The following is a 17,805-nucleotide window of genomic DNA, read 5'->3' as shown; positions in this document are numbered from 1 at the left end:
ACAGCCTGAACTAAGTACAAGGTTGAATAATTTGAGCATGGCCGTCTGCAGGTCAGGTGTGCTGTGTTTCAGCATTTCACCAAAGATGTTGTCAGCACCACAAGATTTTTTGCATTTTTGGTTTTTAAGTTTTTGTATTAATTCATCATGTGTGATTGGAAAGTCCAGTGGATTTTGGTTATTTTTTATTGTGTTTTCATATATTTGTAGTTTTTGTTTGACCTGATTATAATTGTCAATTAGTTGTTTTGGTGGGATTTATTTATATAAGTTTTCAAAATGTTTTTTCCAGATTTCTCCATTTTGGATTGGCAAATCTTGTTGTTTTTTTGTGCTCAAATTATTCCACAGACCTCTCGCATTCCTTAAAATCAGGGCTATTAAACATTTGGAATGTTTCCATTGGTATTGCCTAGGATGAAAATAGAGTTCCCTGTCAAAAAGCTACACTTTGATGCTGCGCTGATTTAGCTCTTTGGGAACATCTTTAGGTGTGATCAGCTGTGAATATGTGTGTAACATGTCAGTGAAATTGACCAGAATTTATAGCCTCTGCTCGTGACATCATTGGATGCACCTGTAGCAGGGCTATAAATAGATGCGTCACAGGTGCATTGTCAGATCTTTTGTCTTCAGATCACTCTGTGTGTGTGTGTGCGCTTCATGGGCCTGTCAGAAACTTTCTACTTTCCTCTGTTAGGAGTTAGATTTTGTTAGGCAGTGCACAAAAACCCAAAAAGAAAATGACTGAAAGACGTCAAGTGGTGTTCCCTTGTTTACGCTCAATGGCTGAGAGGGACACACATCAGTTTTGTTTTGTATGTTTGGGGAAGAGCATGCTGCTCTTGCGTTGGGGTGGGGCGGGTGCGAGCATTGAGATCTGTTCTCAGTCAAAATGATTTGCACACGTCTTGCTTACTTCCAAGAGTCAGAGCCCACACTTCCATCCCCAGATCCAGCTGGTCCTTCCCATGATCCTGAAGCACGCTCTGGCGCCTCTTCGGTTCATGAGGGGGACCATGAATCTCTTGAGTCTGCGGACTTCGAGTTACCCACCTCCGAGCATTCCCCGGAATGATAACAAATCTTCGGAGGAATTACTCGAGGTGATTACTCGTGCGGTAGCCAGGCTTCAATTAGACTGGCCACCCGAACAAGAGACCCCCAAACGCTCCAAGGGAAGGGAACGCCTCATCAATCCCTTCCGTTCTTTGAAAACGTATACTTCCCGTGTCTTCGTGCCCTCTACGTCAATATATTCGACTATCGTGGGTGCTGAGGCATGAGGGTTTTCGGTGATGCCGCCGGTTGAAGAGACACTTGCGGGTTATCTCTCGCCTGGCTTGGCATCATCGTTAAAAAGACCCACTCTCCCCACTAAGCCATGCGGGACCACCTCCACGCTTGTGGGGAAGGCTTATTAGGCAGCAGGTCATGCTAGTGCTGCCCTGCATACTTTGGCAGTGTTACAGGCATACCAGGCTGATCTGCTGAAGGACCTTAGTGCAGGCACCATGGTCGACGAGGAGGCTTTCTCCAAGCTTCGTCGAGCCACGGATCTGTCTCTCCGTGTGACAAAGCAAACGGCCCGTGCCATTGGCCGGTCTATGTCTGCTTTAGTCAGCACGGAAAGACATTTTGGCTCAACCTGTCGAGCATCAGAGACAAGGACAAGGTTTTCCTTCTCGATGCCCCGGTTTCGCATTTTGGCTTATTTGGGGATTTGGTTATCACCAGGTTCCAGGAGGTGAAAAATCACGAGGAAGCCTTCGGGCAATTCCTTCCTCGCCGCACTCAGGGGGAGGGGCCGTCAGCCATCCAGCCCCACTCCAGTCCTTCTAGAAGGGAGGCTCAGAAACAAAGCGTGGCGAGTCGTGTTCCCCCTCGTAGAAGGGGCATGGCTTCATTCGTGAAGCCATGCGACTGAGACCTCCTACTAGGACCAGGATTCCTTCATGGGACTTAGCAATAGTCCCTGAGGCTCTGGTTGAGACCCCCTTCGAACCTCTAGAGTCATCGTCTGATAATCTTCTGTCTCTCAAGATGGTTTTTCTTATGGCAATTCTCTAAAAAGAATTGGGGTTCTACAGGCTCTGTCTGTCTTGCCAGCCTGCTTAGATTTTGCCCCAGGAATGTCTAAAGCAATTTTGCACCCTCATCCTGACTACCTGCCTAAGGTTCCTTTCTCGACTGTACATCCAGTCACTCTCGAAGCCTTCTGCTCCCCACCGTTTACAACGCCGGAGCAGGAAAGACTTCACAGACTTTGTCCGTCTGTGCCCTTCAGACTTGCGGCAGGCTGGTCCTCTCCGCACACATTCATAAGATTTTATAGTTTGGATGTTCATGCCACTCTGGGCTCTTATGTCCTTGTGTCAACATCACAAGCTCATGTCTGAGACCTCTCGTGCTCTTGTGAGCACACTACACAAACGTAAGGGGTCCGGACATCCACAGTGCGGCGGCGTGGGTATTCTCGTTCCCAAAGTGCTAAGTCAGCGCAGCATCAAAGTGTAGCTTTTTGACAGGGAACGTCTCGGGTTACTTAACTGTAACCAGAGGCGGCGGCAGCCGATTTTGCCGGGGCTTCAGCCCCGAATGTTTTGAGTGTAGCCCCGAATGTATTTTGAAAAGTTGACTGACAAATATGAAACTGGACAATAGCCTATATAAACCCCCAAAATCATAAGTTGCCTTATTTCATTGTGCTTTGCACATACTGCATACAGCCTGTAAAAATAGACAGGGTGGTTATTACCACCCTAAAATATATTATACAAAATCCCTAAAAACTGCTTGTGTCTGTATTATGTTGTACACTCAACAAAAATATTTTAGCCAAATATTTACACATTTAAATTTCATTAAAAAAAATGTCATTAAAAAAATTCCAAAAATTCCATTAAATTTAAATGTGAAATGTTAAACAAAATTACATTTTTAAAAACGTTTTAAATATTTAGTTTTTTTACATTGAGTGTCCAATAACTGAAGGTCACACCAACAAGTTGATTTAAACTAGAAGATTGAAGTGTATTGTTTCCAGAAAAGATGTTGTATTCATTGTTTAGTACAATATTGTTTGTACTACATGTGTTTCATAATAATAATAATAATAAACGGTTTCAGCGAGATATAATGGTTAACTATAGTCTGTCTTGGCAATTAGTTGAATCAAAAATCACTTAAGCGCAAGAGTACAACTTTTCCCATGTACCTTCTACACCTACATTCTAAACCATGTTCTTTTTATGTTTCAATCCCTTGATCTTTTTTTTTATATATATCTTAGGTTTTGACTGTGCACTTCAATGAATTAATATTTTAGATTTAAAGCTTTTCAGTGTGACTTTTTCTGTATTTCAGCTCATCAAATTGACCAATTGTCCAGGTTCATGCTTTTGCTTATTAGGCCAGGATTAAAATACACCTTTCATTTGCATACAATACTTCTCTATATCCACCAAGGGGTCTTTGTTATGTCTGAAAATGGCTAAAGACCCTTGATGAAACCTCATAAGGCTATAATTTGTATTACTCCTTCCCTAATTAAAGCGGAACTTGCACTGCAATTTATCATTTTCTTTGAACAGTCACATAATTGGACATGTTATGGTCAAATTGGTTTGAAAAATATACATCAAAACAATTGACATTTTTATATAAGTACGGGTGTTACATTAATGCCCCTAAAATGATGCTTAGTTTAAATCGGGATGAATGGAGATTCACGGTTTTTCATTTATTTTTGCTCTGGTGTTCGTTACTTGCAATATTTTGTTGTATTGGCCGAATTCTGCGGTTTGCTCTTTGACCACTTCTAATGTATAACTGCACTCTGTTTCACTCTCTCCAGACGTCTAGTCAGCTGACTGACTTTTACTGGAGCAGCTATGTGCAGTCGCTTTCTGTCTATCGCGCATTCTCATAAAGCACAACCAGCATAGGCGATAGGGAACAGAAACCTCCTGATCCGCTCAGGACATTATTTATCCATCTGGACGTGCTGCGTTAGGGGACACGGGCATGGCCATGGACCGAACGCCATTCCTGCTGTTAATGCTGACGACTTTGTCGCTCGCCATCGAGGTAAGAATAGCGATTCTGTAATGGAGAGTGGGCTTCATTCTCCTCCATCGTGTAAGGACGGCCTGGCTGGCACAGATGGAGGGGGAAAAACGCTTATCAAGATGCAATCATACATTTTTAGCGCTGCCTGATTGTCAGTGGCGTATTCTGGCGATATATTACATCTCTCTCTCTCTCTCTCTCTCTCTCTCTCTCTCTCTCTCTCTCTCTCTCTCTCTCTCTCTCTCTCTCTAATGTATATCTGTAGCCAAGACTAATAAGTGTTGGGTGGTGGCTTTTGGTGCAAGCAGGGTCGCCTGGTTTACAGTTATGTGCATAACGGGCGAACTGTAGCTTTTGGAAGTGATAAATCATTCAGGAATTATTTTCACAAATGTGCTAATTTTGGACGTGTTTTAATATGGGGAGTAACTGCACATGTTTGCCTGGAAGTAAAAACATTGTAGCCATCACATTCTAAGAAAGATCGTGGCGTTGATACATTGTAACCTAAAAGTCATTATTTGCCTGGCATTCAGATGCGGATGGTGGAAACATAATCATCAGACATGTATGCATCAGTGACAGTTATTTAATAGTGTCATGGGCTGCAGTAACGACGTTCTCTTTGCTCGAAATGTAGAATAATTTCTATTTGGCCTGTCTGCAAGATTGCAGAACTCCATGTTGAGTGAATAAATGCTGTGACAGCAATCCGGAGGTGGCCTGAAGCATAAGAGGAAAAACCTTATTCCTCGGCAGTGCCTTTAGCGCATGTATTGAGAGTGTTTTGTAAAGGAAATTGTTTTATGTCGGCCTGTTAAAATGCATTCATAATATGGGACTAGCCCATGCTCAGAAGGTTTTATGAGGAATATAAAAAAATATGTTAGTTGACAAGCAAGATGGCGTCAGCGAACTGCGGCGTTTCATTTTTAATTTTATCCAAATGGCAGCGTATCTAAAGCCAAAAAGATGGTTAATTGGTTATATGTACAATTTACAATACCAATAGCACTTGCACGTGATAATTGTAAGTCTTCATTAACACCTTTTAGGCCAACTCAAATGTTCACACAGATCTTTGTAGGATTTTGTTCTATGCAATTTTCCATAATATAAGCATACACAGAGGTGGTGATATTACAAGGATGTCCGAGGTGATTAGAATGACTGAGGTGATTGGAGTAACCAATTAAACCAGCTTAAAATAGCCTTCTTGCACCTTGAAAACTAAATAATTAATTAAAACGTTTTCAAACATGTTTTCAATGTAAAAATATTCAGATTTTGTTTTTAACAATCATTTTAATTTTGAAAAAATATTTTTAGCTTTTTTTTTAAGATTAAAGAGGATTACAAAATACTTATGCCAACATTTTTGATTTATTTCATTAACATTTTCAAAATTTCACATTGAGATTGTACTGAAACTTTATCACTGGACGGTGACACAACATCCAGAAGAAAAATATATCAAAATTACATTGAAATCAAAAGTTGAAAACATGTGCATCATAGTAGAGGTGTAATTGCATTTGTTTTTTTGTAGTTTTTTTTTACATACTCAATAGAACTGGATGAAAAATGAGCATCATGTCGTTGACTCAGATGCAGACTCCCAACTATGGGAAAAGGTAGAATTGTAAGGTGCGATAATGAGACAAACATACCCAAATGCAGAGGAACAGTTCAAAGGACTTATTTACAATAAATATGACTGGTCACTGTGGATGTCGAGGATCCCGGCACTGGCTGCAGCAGTGGGGAGAGATGACAGAGAAGCACGTGTGCTGTGGCCGAGCCTGGGGCAATCCGTGAAGAGTGTGTTTGTAGAATGAGTGTGTGCATTGTGGAAGTCAGGAAAAGATTTGTGGAATCCTCCATTGAAGCTTAGTGAGGTGCAGAACGATGCCCAGAATGGTAGGGCGATCTTGCTTCTGACACACGGGCAAAGATGAAGAGACATGTGGGGGAGAAAATAACAACATACAAAAGAAAACGGCAAACTCACCAGAGCCGTGACAATAATATGGTACCCCTATGTTACAAGACATAAGGCCCTTAGGATTTTTTTCATTAAAGATATCAAGAGAGCAGGGTGGCCGATAGGCCGATACAATGCAGATATAATCACACAATTTAATATATTAAATAACATAAATATAAAATTGCTAAAATGTATAATAAACTCTAGCACTATAGATTCTCAATTTCACACAAACTAAAAAAATTATATTGTATTTTAAATGGTAGATAGCAGTTTCTTCAGATTTCTGTTTAGTCATCAAATTTTTTTAATTTATTTGCACATGAAGAAATTGTTAATATATTAGGAAGAAGAAAATAACAGGACACACAGTCTTGCAACCATGGATGGCATATCCATGCTGGTAATCTTATTTTCTATTAAAAAAAAATACATAATCAAACCAATTCAGTACATGTGAATAAGTCACACGTGATGCGCTTTTACCTTGGACTGCATCCGAAAACATAGGCAGCTGACTTGCTACCTTGCTGCCTAATCAGTTAATGGCTTAACTGACATCTGTTTTGAATGAATGGAACTCTTAAGGAAACTGGTCTCTGAGCAGTTTGAAAAGCACCTTATTTTTTATCATAACTCCATATACAATGCATGGTGCCTTGAAGTTGCACTCACGCACTTGTGCAGATCCAGCACCTGCCTCAAACTCCTGAAATTTAAACCGGCCTGGAAGTGCGTGATCATCTGCTTGGATTGTTGTCATGATTTGTGAATCAGAGGAACTATTGATCCTGAAACTAAAGTTTTTGATTCTGGCTGGTAGAATACATGCTTCAGAGGAAGATATTAGCTGAGCACTCGACGGGAAGAAAACGCTGTATTTTCGTGAGGTTGTGAATGACATCTGTTTAAATTAGATAAATGTATATTTGCAAATGGTATATAATACAAGTTTTATTGATATTTGCCTTTTATAATTCGAAAAGTTACAGGGAACTGTTGAGGAGAGACTGTTAGAATACGTGCTTCAGAGGTGAATAAAAGATCCACAGGATGCTGGATCTGCTCAAGTTGTGTATGGTTTGTTTATTATCTGTTTAAATTAGATATGCACATATTTGCAGACAGTATATGATATTAGTTTTATTGGTTAGCATTTTTATCATTAGACTAGTCTGCTAAAAGTTACAGGGAACTGTTGAGGAGAGAGAGGGAGAATTAAACAGGCGAGCACTTTAACATTATGAGCTCAAACACGTCTGCTGCGGCTCTTATTTGCTGACCGTTTAAATTATACTGTGTTGCACACTGGTCTATTATCGTAGTAACATGATAGCACATAACAACAAAATGAACCGTGACTGGTAGTTTACATGTCTAAGCTGCTTCACATGCACTGAGGTGAGGCTTCCATCTGGCCACTCTGCCATAAAGCCCAGATCGGTGGAGTGTCCCCTCCCAATCAGTTTGGTTGTTCCAAACTTCCATTCTGGTCCTCAACACAATCCTGTCTCTGAGCTCTGCAGGCAGTTCCTTTGACCTCATGGCTTGGATTTGCATTTTAAGCTGTGAGGTCTTATGTGACAGGTGTGTGCCTTTCCAAATCATGTCCAATCAATTGAATTTGCCACAGGTGGACTACAATCAAAGTTTAAAAACATCTCAAATATGATCCAGAGAAATGGGATGCACCTGAGCTAAATTTCAAGTGTCGTAGCAAAGGGTCTGAATACTTATGTCAATGTGATATAATTTTTTTTCTTTGTAATACATTTGCTTTCTAGGAGGACAATATGACATATAATTCAAAATCCTTGGGCTTTGTAGACATAAAAGACACTTACATGCTCAAGCTGACACCCCTGAGCAGGCCCATGTGCAGTGAGTCGAACAGGTCGGAGAAATGCTGTGAGAGTTGTTGATCATGTCGGCAATGTTGACGAAGGTCGTTGCTGATTTGGAGGATCTTGCTGTGATTTGTCGATCAATCACTGCCATGGAGACAAAATTCTCTGAGGTGGTTACAAGAGTGGGGATGTTAAGAAACGGATCGATTATCATGAATCAATTCTGGACAAATGTCTGAGATCATCCAATAAATATCTTGTGTTTTATGAGGCGAGGAATAAAGGAAGGCTTTCTTGGAAAAGCCACTGCATTTTCTTGTTCCCAGACTTTGCAAATTCGACAAGAGAGAAACGTGATCGATTCAAGGAATACAAGAATGGGTCGCTTTTGCACTGATATTCCCTGCCAAATTGAGAATAGAGGCTAAGGATGACTGTAACCGCTAAGCCAGCCTAAGCTTAGAACAGCTGAGGGTTACACAGAGGGTTGAAGTAGGCTAGTTGACGCGCTTACCGTGGTCGCTTAGTTCGGTTCAGAAATAATGTTACAGGAGTTCAAGTTCTGATTTCTTCTCTGTCGTGAGAGATATGATTTATTGTTACACAAGGTCTTCATTATCAATATTCAAACAATATTCAATCTTCATCGACACTGTCACAATATCAAACATACAGCCACAGCCTCCTTTGGCGGTCAAAAACTAGTTGGCATTTTCCCTCTGGCAACACCTGTGTCTGATTACACCTATCCTCCTAAGTAGTTGAGCCCCAATAGCTATACCATGAACATGTCACCACCTAATGGCCAAACCTGGACATAAACATTGAAATGGCTCTTACACAACCAGCCCCTAATTGAAATGGTTAACAAACATTACAATTCAAAACAAAGCAAATTAAGGAGCCATTACCAACCTGATGTAACATATTATCTAAACATTTTTAGTTACAGTGAGTTCACACACATTAAAACTGAAATTGCCCATTTAACCTTCAGCCTCAAACAACAGACAGAGCTTTGTTACAGGACGTTGAACAACACTTGACTTTGTTTGCAGACGTACTGAACGCACAAATCCCTTTTGATCCCAGAAAGCTTCCAACACTCTTCCCAGCGGCCAAGGGCCTCGTGGGGCAGTAGGATCCATAATGACGACAATATCTCCAGGCTTTAGATTTCTCCTGATTTCATTCCATTTTTGCCTCTCTTGCAACAAGGGTAGATATTCCCGTAACCAACGTTTCCAAAAAAGTTCAGCAATGTACTGAACTTGCTTCCATCTGCGTTTTAAATACAAGTCATGCGGCTCAAACAATCCTGGCGGCAATGATGGATTTCCTTTCATCAGAAGAATGTGGTTGGGAGTAAGTGGCTCCAAATCATTTGGATCGTCAGAGAGTTTGGTGATAGGCCTATCATTTAGGATGGCTTCAGCTTCACACATAACTGTATGAAGCCCATCGTCGTTCAGGGTCTGCTGTTGAAGAACTGAACTTAGAATCCTTCTCACCATGCGGATAACCCGCTCCCAAACCCCACCATGATGTGAACCTGCTGGAGGATTAAAGCTCCACTTAACTCCCCTTTGCCTCAGAGCTCCCTGAATTCTTCCATGATCCAAAGCTACAAGAGCCTCTCTTAATTCTCTCTCTGCTCCTATAAAGTTGGTTCCATTGTCAGATAAAATACGAACAACTTGACCTCTTCTACAGATGAAACGTTGCATAGCATTAATGCATGCATCAGTGTCCAAAGAGTCAGCCACTTCAAGGTGGACTGCTCTGCTTGCCAGGCAGGTTAGTATCACACCATAGCGTTTGGCTGTACCACGTCCTTTCCTCACTGTAATTGGGCCAAAATAATCAATGCCAACGTTGGTAAATGGTGGCTTGTCAGGAAGAATCCTTTCCTCTGGCAAATCTGCCATCTTTTGCTCCTGCATCTTTCCATTATATTTCTTACAACAGAAACATTCGGTAATGACTTTTCTTACAGCGGAGTTGGCGCTAGTGACCCAATACTTTTTCCGCAGTGTTGATAACGTGTGATTCCGACCACTATGGCCCTGCTGCTGATGAATGTGTCTAAGGATAAGAGTGGCCACATTTTGATCCTTAGAGAGGATTAGTGGATGCTTAGTTGACTCTGGCAAGGAACTTCTAGTCAGCCGCCCACCAACTCTGAGAAGCCCATCATCCAAGCGCGGATCCAACCTGTGGATTGTACTACGCCTGCTCACTGTAGATTTCCCAGCTGACAACATGGTAATTTCCTCTCCAAATTTCTGTTGCTGACAATATCGAATGATAGCCAACTCAGCTCCAAAAAGGTCATCTATGGACAAAATTTGCCCTCCAGGCTTGTCCTTGAATCCTTGCCTTTTCCGTGACATATTATTGTCTGTGTTCTGCTTACCATCCACAGCAGGTTTCTCCTCCCTCCTCCTGCGGCTTTTTTCCAACAGAATGGTTTTCCATTTAAGTAACCAGGCCACTGCCACCTTGAGCTTACTCCAACTTGAGAAGTAGGTCAGTAACCGGGTTGTGGTAACATGGGAACCATCCACAGACACAACATTCACTGTGACTTCCTTCTTGACCTCTTGATCATCTGGTTCTATGATAGTTTCTACCACATTGATTGTCCAATTAGCTTCTGATTTGCACAAAAAACTTGGACCCTCTATCCACCTCCTGCCATGAATGAAGTCTCCAACCCTCACTCCTCTGGATGCCTCATCCGCTGGATTTTCCTTGGAGCTGATGTATCGCCATTGTGAATTTCAGAAGCTCCTCTTATAGTCGATACCCTGTTCGCCACAAATGTATGGAAACGTTTATCCTCGTTTTTTATATACTTCAACACAGAAGTGCTGTCAGTCCAAAAAATGGACTGCTGCAACTGGAATCTCAGCTCAGCCTTCAGCATCAGATCAACACGAATGGCAAGCACAGCAGCAGTCAGCTCCAGTCGAGGAATAGTAACAGTCTTTAAAGGCGTAACTCTGGCTTTGCCCATCAGAAATGCAACATGAATGTCATTTCCATCAGTCAGCATCCTGAGATATGTGACTGATCCATATCCTGTTTCACTAGCATCTGCAAAGTGATGAAGCTGAGCATGTCTTGTTTGTCCAAAGCCCTTGGGCTTAATGCACCGATCAACCTTAAATTCAGACAGCATATCCAGGTCCTCCAACCACCTGAGCCACTGTTGCAAGATGTCTTGTGGCACAGTCTCATCCCATCCATAATTTCTTCTGCAAAGTTCTTGCAGCATAATTTTGGCAGGCAACACCACGGGTGCGACAAAGCCTAGAGGATCGTACACAGAACTAGCCACTGACAACATTCCACGCCTGGTGACTGGCCTCTGCTGGATCTCCATCTTGAATTTGAACTAATCACTCTCAACGCACCATTGCAAGCCAAGAGCTCTCTCAAGAGGAAGATTGTCTCTATCCAGATTCAGTTCAGTCAAGTCTTTAGCTCTGTGTTCCTCTGAAATAGTCTGCAATGTGGTGTTATAAAAATAGCTCTGAAATAGTCTGCGACTGTTACTAATCCATTTCATCAGAGTGAATCCTCCTGCCTGACAGAGAGTAATTACATTTTTGACCATGAAGGCAGCTTCTTCTTCAGAGGGCATGCTCTTCAGACAATCGTCCACATAAAAGTTCTCCTTAACTGTTTGAAGAACTTCAGCCGGAAATTCAGACTGGTTGTCATCTGCTGTTTTCCTAAGAGCAAAGCTAGCACAACTTGGGGAGGACACAGCACCGAACAGATGGACAGTCATATGAAACTCAGCTACTTTCTTGGTGAGGTCTCCCTCTGGCCACCATACAAAACGCAGGAAGTCTCTATCCTCCTTTGCAACTCTGACCTGATGGAACATTGCTTGTATGTCGCCCATGACTGCTACAGGTTCCAGCCTAAACCTGAGCAGGACACCAAGCAATGTACTGGTCAAATTGGGTCCTTGCAAGAGCTGCTGGTTCAAAGATGTTCCCTTAAAGGTCGCACCACAGTCAAACACCACCCGCAGACTGTTCTTCCTGGGGTGATATACACCATGGTGTGGAAGATACCACACCCTACCACTGCTGTAATCCAACTGCTGCTCTGGAACTTGCTCTGCATAGCCCAGACTGATCACCCTGTTGAGGTTCATTTTGTATTCTTCATAAAACTGTTTACTATTAAGGAACCTCCTTTTCAGCCCAAGCAATCTTTGCTTTACCACAGAGAATTTGTTGGGAAGAGATACATTGTTCTTTTTAAAGGGCAGCTTCAAACTGTAATGACCATCTTCAAGCGTTGCAGAATTTTCCATAATCTCCATGAACTTGATGTCTTCTATTGAAGGACCTTTCTCCTCTGTAGCTCTTTCGCTGAAATCATAATTATACTGGCTATGTAGCATTTCTTCCAATCGGCTCACAGAAATCCTGTTGACAGCTACTGAAGGAACTTCTGTTTCCAAGCTGCTGTCATTAGCCGGCAAAGGGCCATTAAGGACCCAGCCCAATACTGTCTTAATTGCATATGGTCCTCCCCCTTGGCTATTTATGACCTCCCAAGGTTCCAATATCTTGGGATTATTGCTTCCAATCAATAGGTCAACATTAGCCTCTAAACTGGGAATCTGTACTTTTGCCAGATATGACCATTTTGCCAACTCTCCTTCAGAGACAATACTGTCTGAACTTACAGGCATTTTCTTCTGCGTGAGGACTTCTGGTAGCTTATAGAAGACATTGCTCTCTACACTAGACACCTCCAAGTCACACAATAAATTTGCTGGCACAACCCTTTCCTGTCCCATGGTTTGTAGCAAAAAGTGGGTTTGTTTACCATACAGCCCAAGCCTCTGCATGAGATGTTCCGAACAGAAAGTGGCTGAACTGCCGGGGTCCAGAAATGCATATGTTTGTATTACTCTGCCCCCTTTGATGGATTTGACTTGAACTAGCAAGATGGAAAGAAAACAGCGATCACTTCCGACCCCTACACGACCACAGGCTTCTTTAGGTCGCTCTGTGTCTGCATTAGCTTTGTCTCTCTTGTCAACATGAAGCACACTAGGATGGGTTTGACCACAAATCCTACAAATCGCACGCTTTCCACAATTGCGACTCATGTGCCCAGCACATAAACAGCCAAAGCAAAGTTCTTTCTCCTTTAGAAAGATTAGTTTATCCTGGTGCTTCTTCCTTTTAAACTGTTGACATTCCTCTAAAGAGTGACTTTGCGAACAACACACACAAATTGAAATAGTAGAACCATTTTCTGGCAAGAAAGCCTTTCTCTCTTCAAAGTTACCAGCTGAGTGTACAGGGGCAATGGTGGTGGCAAAGCTGTTTCCTTTAAATCTGTTGCCTGGCTGCGACTTCAGCCTGTCGACCTTAGCACCAACTATTCCTGGTGCTGGGTCCCGAATATCGCCAAACAAAGGGTCTAACAGAATATGAACATGTTTCTCAATGAATGCCACCAAATCTTTGAACAGAGCTCTGCGTCCAGATGTACCCATTATGTTATGTGCCACTGACCTCCATTGCTCCCTCAACTTGAATGGGAGCTTAGACATGACTGCTCTTACGTTACTCGTCATGTCCAACTCCTGCATATATTGTATGTTCTCCATGACATTACAGCATGAGCGCAAAAAAAGCGAGTAAGCCTGCAGTGTATTGACATCTTCTGCCTTTATAGGCGGCCACGCCAAAACCTTTTCCATATATGCAGAGGCAACTTTATACTCGTTGCCGAAGTGTTGTTCAAGCAGCTGCTTTGCTTTAACGGAGCCTAGATCAGTTGTCATATGCTGGCAGCTTCGTACCAGTTCCCGTGGTTGTACCCTCGTGAATTGTTCCAGATAATATAAACAATCACCTTGACCGACCTTATCCTCCACTGCCTGCTCAAATGCTCGCTTAAATGAAATATATTGAAGAGGATCCCCATCAAATAAGGGAATCTCTCTTGCAGGCAATAACATGAAGCGCTGCTGTTGGACCAGTGCAGTAGTTATTTCGTTTTGCCTTTCCATTATGGAACAGATATTCCCCCATTGCTGTTCCTCTACTGGCTGAGCACTGAACGGGTGGGGTCCCAAAGGTTGTGGTGGTACAATATGGTGATCGTCCATTTGAGAACCAATCCTCTGGCTTAGCCCAGCCTGGCTTTGTTGACAAGCCTGCTGAGTTAGCATAACTGTAGGTTGTGGATTGCCTATTGGCAGTGACCAATCCTGGCTCTGCTGTGCTTTGTGATGGTTTACAGGCCTGTATTCCTTTGCCATAGGATTGAGTTCCTTAACAGTTACCGCTCTTTTGCTTTTACTCATGTAAGAACTCATTCCATTAGATGTAGTGTTAATGTCGGAGGCAGAGGCCAGCACTTCCAACTTAGCATTGGAGGCAGCTAACATAGATTCCAGCTCAAGTTGCTCTCTTCTCCTTTTTAGTTGTTGCTCCTGTTCCTCCAGTGCATGCATTTCCTTTAAAGATGCAGCCCGAGCAAGCAGTGCAGCTCTTTCTGCCTTTTCCCTTATTCTTGCAGAGTTAGTGGATTTTCCACTACGAGAACTCCTCCTGCTTGATTGCTTGCTAGGAACATTTGAGACACTGTCCTCTGGCCGAATATCGTCATTGTCATGCTCCTCCTCTTTACCTTTTTGAGAACCTTTTTCATCACCACATTCATCATCTTTATTACCTTTCATTGATTGAACAGCACATAACCAACGGTTCACCTCAGACATCAATTAATTCATCATTACAAATCATTTTTGCTTTGAACCAAATACCATGTTTTTCCCTTTCACCCTCAGGTAATATGACCAGCAAGGAATCATGAACACATTTTGCATCATCACACAAATCAATAAGAGCACCCATTGTACATTTTACACCTTCATCACTTATTTGCATAAGCTCTTTAATACGTTCTCTTAGCTTAGAAGCCTTATTTAATTTAACCTTCCTATCATTTTGCAGCCTTTCCAACTTTTGTTCAAATCCCTTTGCAGTTAATGTTACAACGCGTTTTACTTTCTGTTTTAACACACCAGAACCATTTGCTTTACTGTTCCATTCCGCTGATTGCACAACCGCCTCATCAGCTGACACGTCTTTTTCAAGTACACTCATGGTGAACTTGAACGTCACAATGCTAATAATCAATAACCAATGTAATTTGTTTTTCAATACAAAGTTCCTTTGTTCAGTTTTTTTTTTTTTCCTCCTTTCACCAATGCATTGGATTTTTACGCCCGGGTAATGCCTAGTATGCACACAACTTATGAATGGCCATTCAAGTACTTTGTAGCGCTACAACATACCTTGCGTGGGACGTCTTGTAGATGAATAAAAACCAGCTCACGATGTCCTCACATTGGTGAATGATGAAAGAAGTTTCTCGTAGTCCTCGAACAGCTGAACGGACCTTAGCTTGTCTGACGTTGTCTCCGGGCCGGCTGAATCAGCACCGCCGCGTCCTCTCACCGATGCTGGGCTAAGCGGGTTGTCCCCACTTACTCCGTTTCAGCCTGTCCTCTCGTCAGGTTCCGGTGTGTAACAAAGCCGGGCAAATACACAATGAACAGCGTTCAGATGTCCGGTTTCCAGCGGCCACTCCGCATGGCTTTAACGGTGAACATCAAACTCCACGCGCAACGATATTCCAGCTTCATAAAGCCTAGTTTTTTGACTTGTGTAACCGCTAAGCCAGCCTAAGCTTAGAACAGCTGAGGGTTACACAGAGGTTTGAAGTAGGCTAGTTGACGCGCTTACCGTGGTCGCTTAGTTCGGTTCAGAAATAATGTTACAGGAGTTCAGGTTCTGATTTCTTCTCTGTAGTGAGAGATATGATTTATTGTAACACAAGGTCTTCATTATCCACAACGAAACAATATTCCATCTTCATCGACACTGTCACAATATCAAACATACAGCCACAGCCTCCTTTGGCGGTCAAAAACTAGTTGGCATTTTCCCTCTGGCAACACCTGTGTCTGATTACACCTATCCTCCTAAGTAGTTGAGCCCCAATAGCTATACCATGAACATGTCACCACCTAATGGCCAAACCTGGACATAAACATTGAAATGGCTCTTACAATGACCGTAAAACATTAACATGCCCACAGCAAGTGATGTTCTTCATAACGTCAATGGAGTGAGTAAGTTATATTGTGGTACTCACGTTGCAGCCGAGTGGACAGACTCACTGAATATTCACTTGACTGTTAGAGGAAATTGAGCACCTTTTTTGTGCTGGTTCCCCCTAGCAGCTGGAGTTTGGTTTGTGAAGTAACTCTCCTTTGGGACAGTTTTTGTGGATGAATCTACACGCTCTTTGTGTTTCATCCACATAATGGCTGCAGTTTGTTTTATAGATTAACTTTTGTTGTGTAATCACAACAAAAAATTTGTATAGAAACACCGGACTTGAGCAATCTGACGGCAAAGTTGTCGTGGAGGCTCTGGTAGGCGTACATGGATTGTTTGAGTTTAGAGGGATGGACGACAGTTGCCGCTGTTGTATGCAGGGTTAATGCTCACGTTTTTCTTTTTTCTGTTTGTTTGGTTCTGGGGAAAGTTCGGGGATTTGATTGTTGCACTAATGTTGGAATGTGGTCTTCATAATTTTGTTTTTGACACACATCTATTTTTCATTGTCAAAATGTCAAATGTAAATATGAGTGGATTGTTTCTCTCCACGTGGAATGTGAATGGGTTGGGGCAGGGAAGGTTATTTCTCTTCTTAAGCTTAAGATATATGATATAGTGTTTCTTCAAGAAACATGTCTTTCCCTGCAGGAAGCTGAACATTTTGGGTGGATATGGGGTGGACATATTTACTTTAGTGCTGGCTCAAGTAAGTGCAGGGGAGTCATTACACTGATAAGTAAACATCTACAATTCAAATGTCTCAAACAGATTAAAGATAAATTAGGAAGAGTCATTATTGTTTTAGGAAGAGTCATTATTGTATTGTTTTGGCTAATATTTACGCACCTAGCATTGATGATCAGGGCTTTTTCATAGATCTTAAGGGGTGTTTCAACCTGCTGGAACCCCTCATGATATAATATTGGGAGGAGACTTTAGTCTTTTGATGGACTCAGTCCTTGATCATAGTGAAGCAAAAGTGTGCAAGTCCCCTAGAGCAACATTGACACTTCACAGGATGTGTAATAATCTTGGTCTAACGGATATTTGGAGACTTTTGAACCAATCTGTTGAGACCAGAGCATGTGAGCGAAGCAGAGCAGTGTGACACTCCACTCAATAACCGCTCCATGCATGTGCCCTCCACTCAACTGATCACGGCCCAAATCAGAGCCATATAGAGAGAGAGTTGCGACAACGGAAGTTCTAAATGCTTGATCGTCACGTGATTCACGTAGACTTCAGATAGTTCCAGGAAGTGCTTTGGCGGGCATTTCAAACTGTTAGAGTAGAGTGACAGAACTACGATTTCTGGTAATTAGTAGTCAATAAATGCATTTATTTTATATATTTATGTAACACACCGACATATGTATGTAGCATGAGTATGTTGTTACAGCGATGTTGTTTTTTTAAAGATCAAATCAGCTAATATTTGAGGATTAGTGTTCGCTTATCGTTATTTGCCTCAACTTATTTCAGGCTAGGGTTTCTGTTGCCTTTTTATGTTACCTCATGTTCATTGTTTACACTAATCTCATGGTAACTAATGTCATATTTATGACTTTTCAGATAGTACAGAGACAGGCTGGTGACAGGTGATTTCCAGCTTGCACCGCACAATGGGTCAATGAACTATTAACTATTAGCAGCAGTTATGTAAATGTAAAATTTAGTGAAATGAAGCTTATTGTTTACAATTCTTACAATTCTATATATA

The 17,805-nt window shown here is 42.0% G+C and overlaps 1 protein-coding gene across 4 annotated transcripts in view; it reads left to right on the top strand.

Moving 5' to 3' along the window:
- Positions 1-3,864: 3,864 nt before the first annotated feature.
- appb (amyloid beta (A4) precursor protein b) overlaps positions 3,865-17,805 on the top strand; it is a 50,711-nt gene continuing 36,770 nt past the window's right edge. For all 4 annotated transcript variants that reach the window (XM_052141962.1, XM_052141961.1, XM_052141960.1 and 1 more), the window contains exon 1: positions 3,865-4,089. In XM_052141962.1, coding sequence (XP_051997922.1) covers positions 4,027-4,089 — 63 coding nt within the window. In that variant the 5' untranslated portion in view covers positions 3,865-4,026. The remainder of the gene's footprint in view (positions 4,090-17,805) is intronic.

This window comes from Xyrauchen texanus, chromosome 14 (genome assembly GCF_025860055.1).
Source record: "Xyrauchen texanus isolate HMW12.3.18 chromosome 14, RBS_HiC_50CHRs, whole genome shotgun sequence".
In the NCBI taxonomy this organism is placed as follows: Eukaryota; Metazoa; Chordata; class Actinopteri; order Cypriniformes; family Catostomidae; genus Xyrauchen; species Xyrauchen texanus.
Note: the sequence above shows the minus strand (reverse complement) of the source record. Positions and strands in the feature narration are given on the sequence as shown.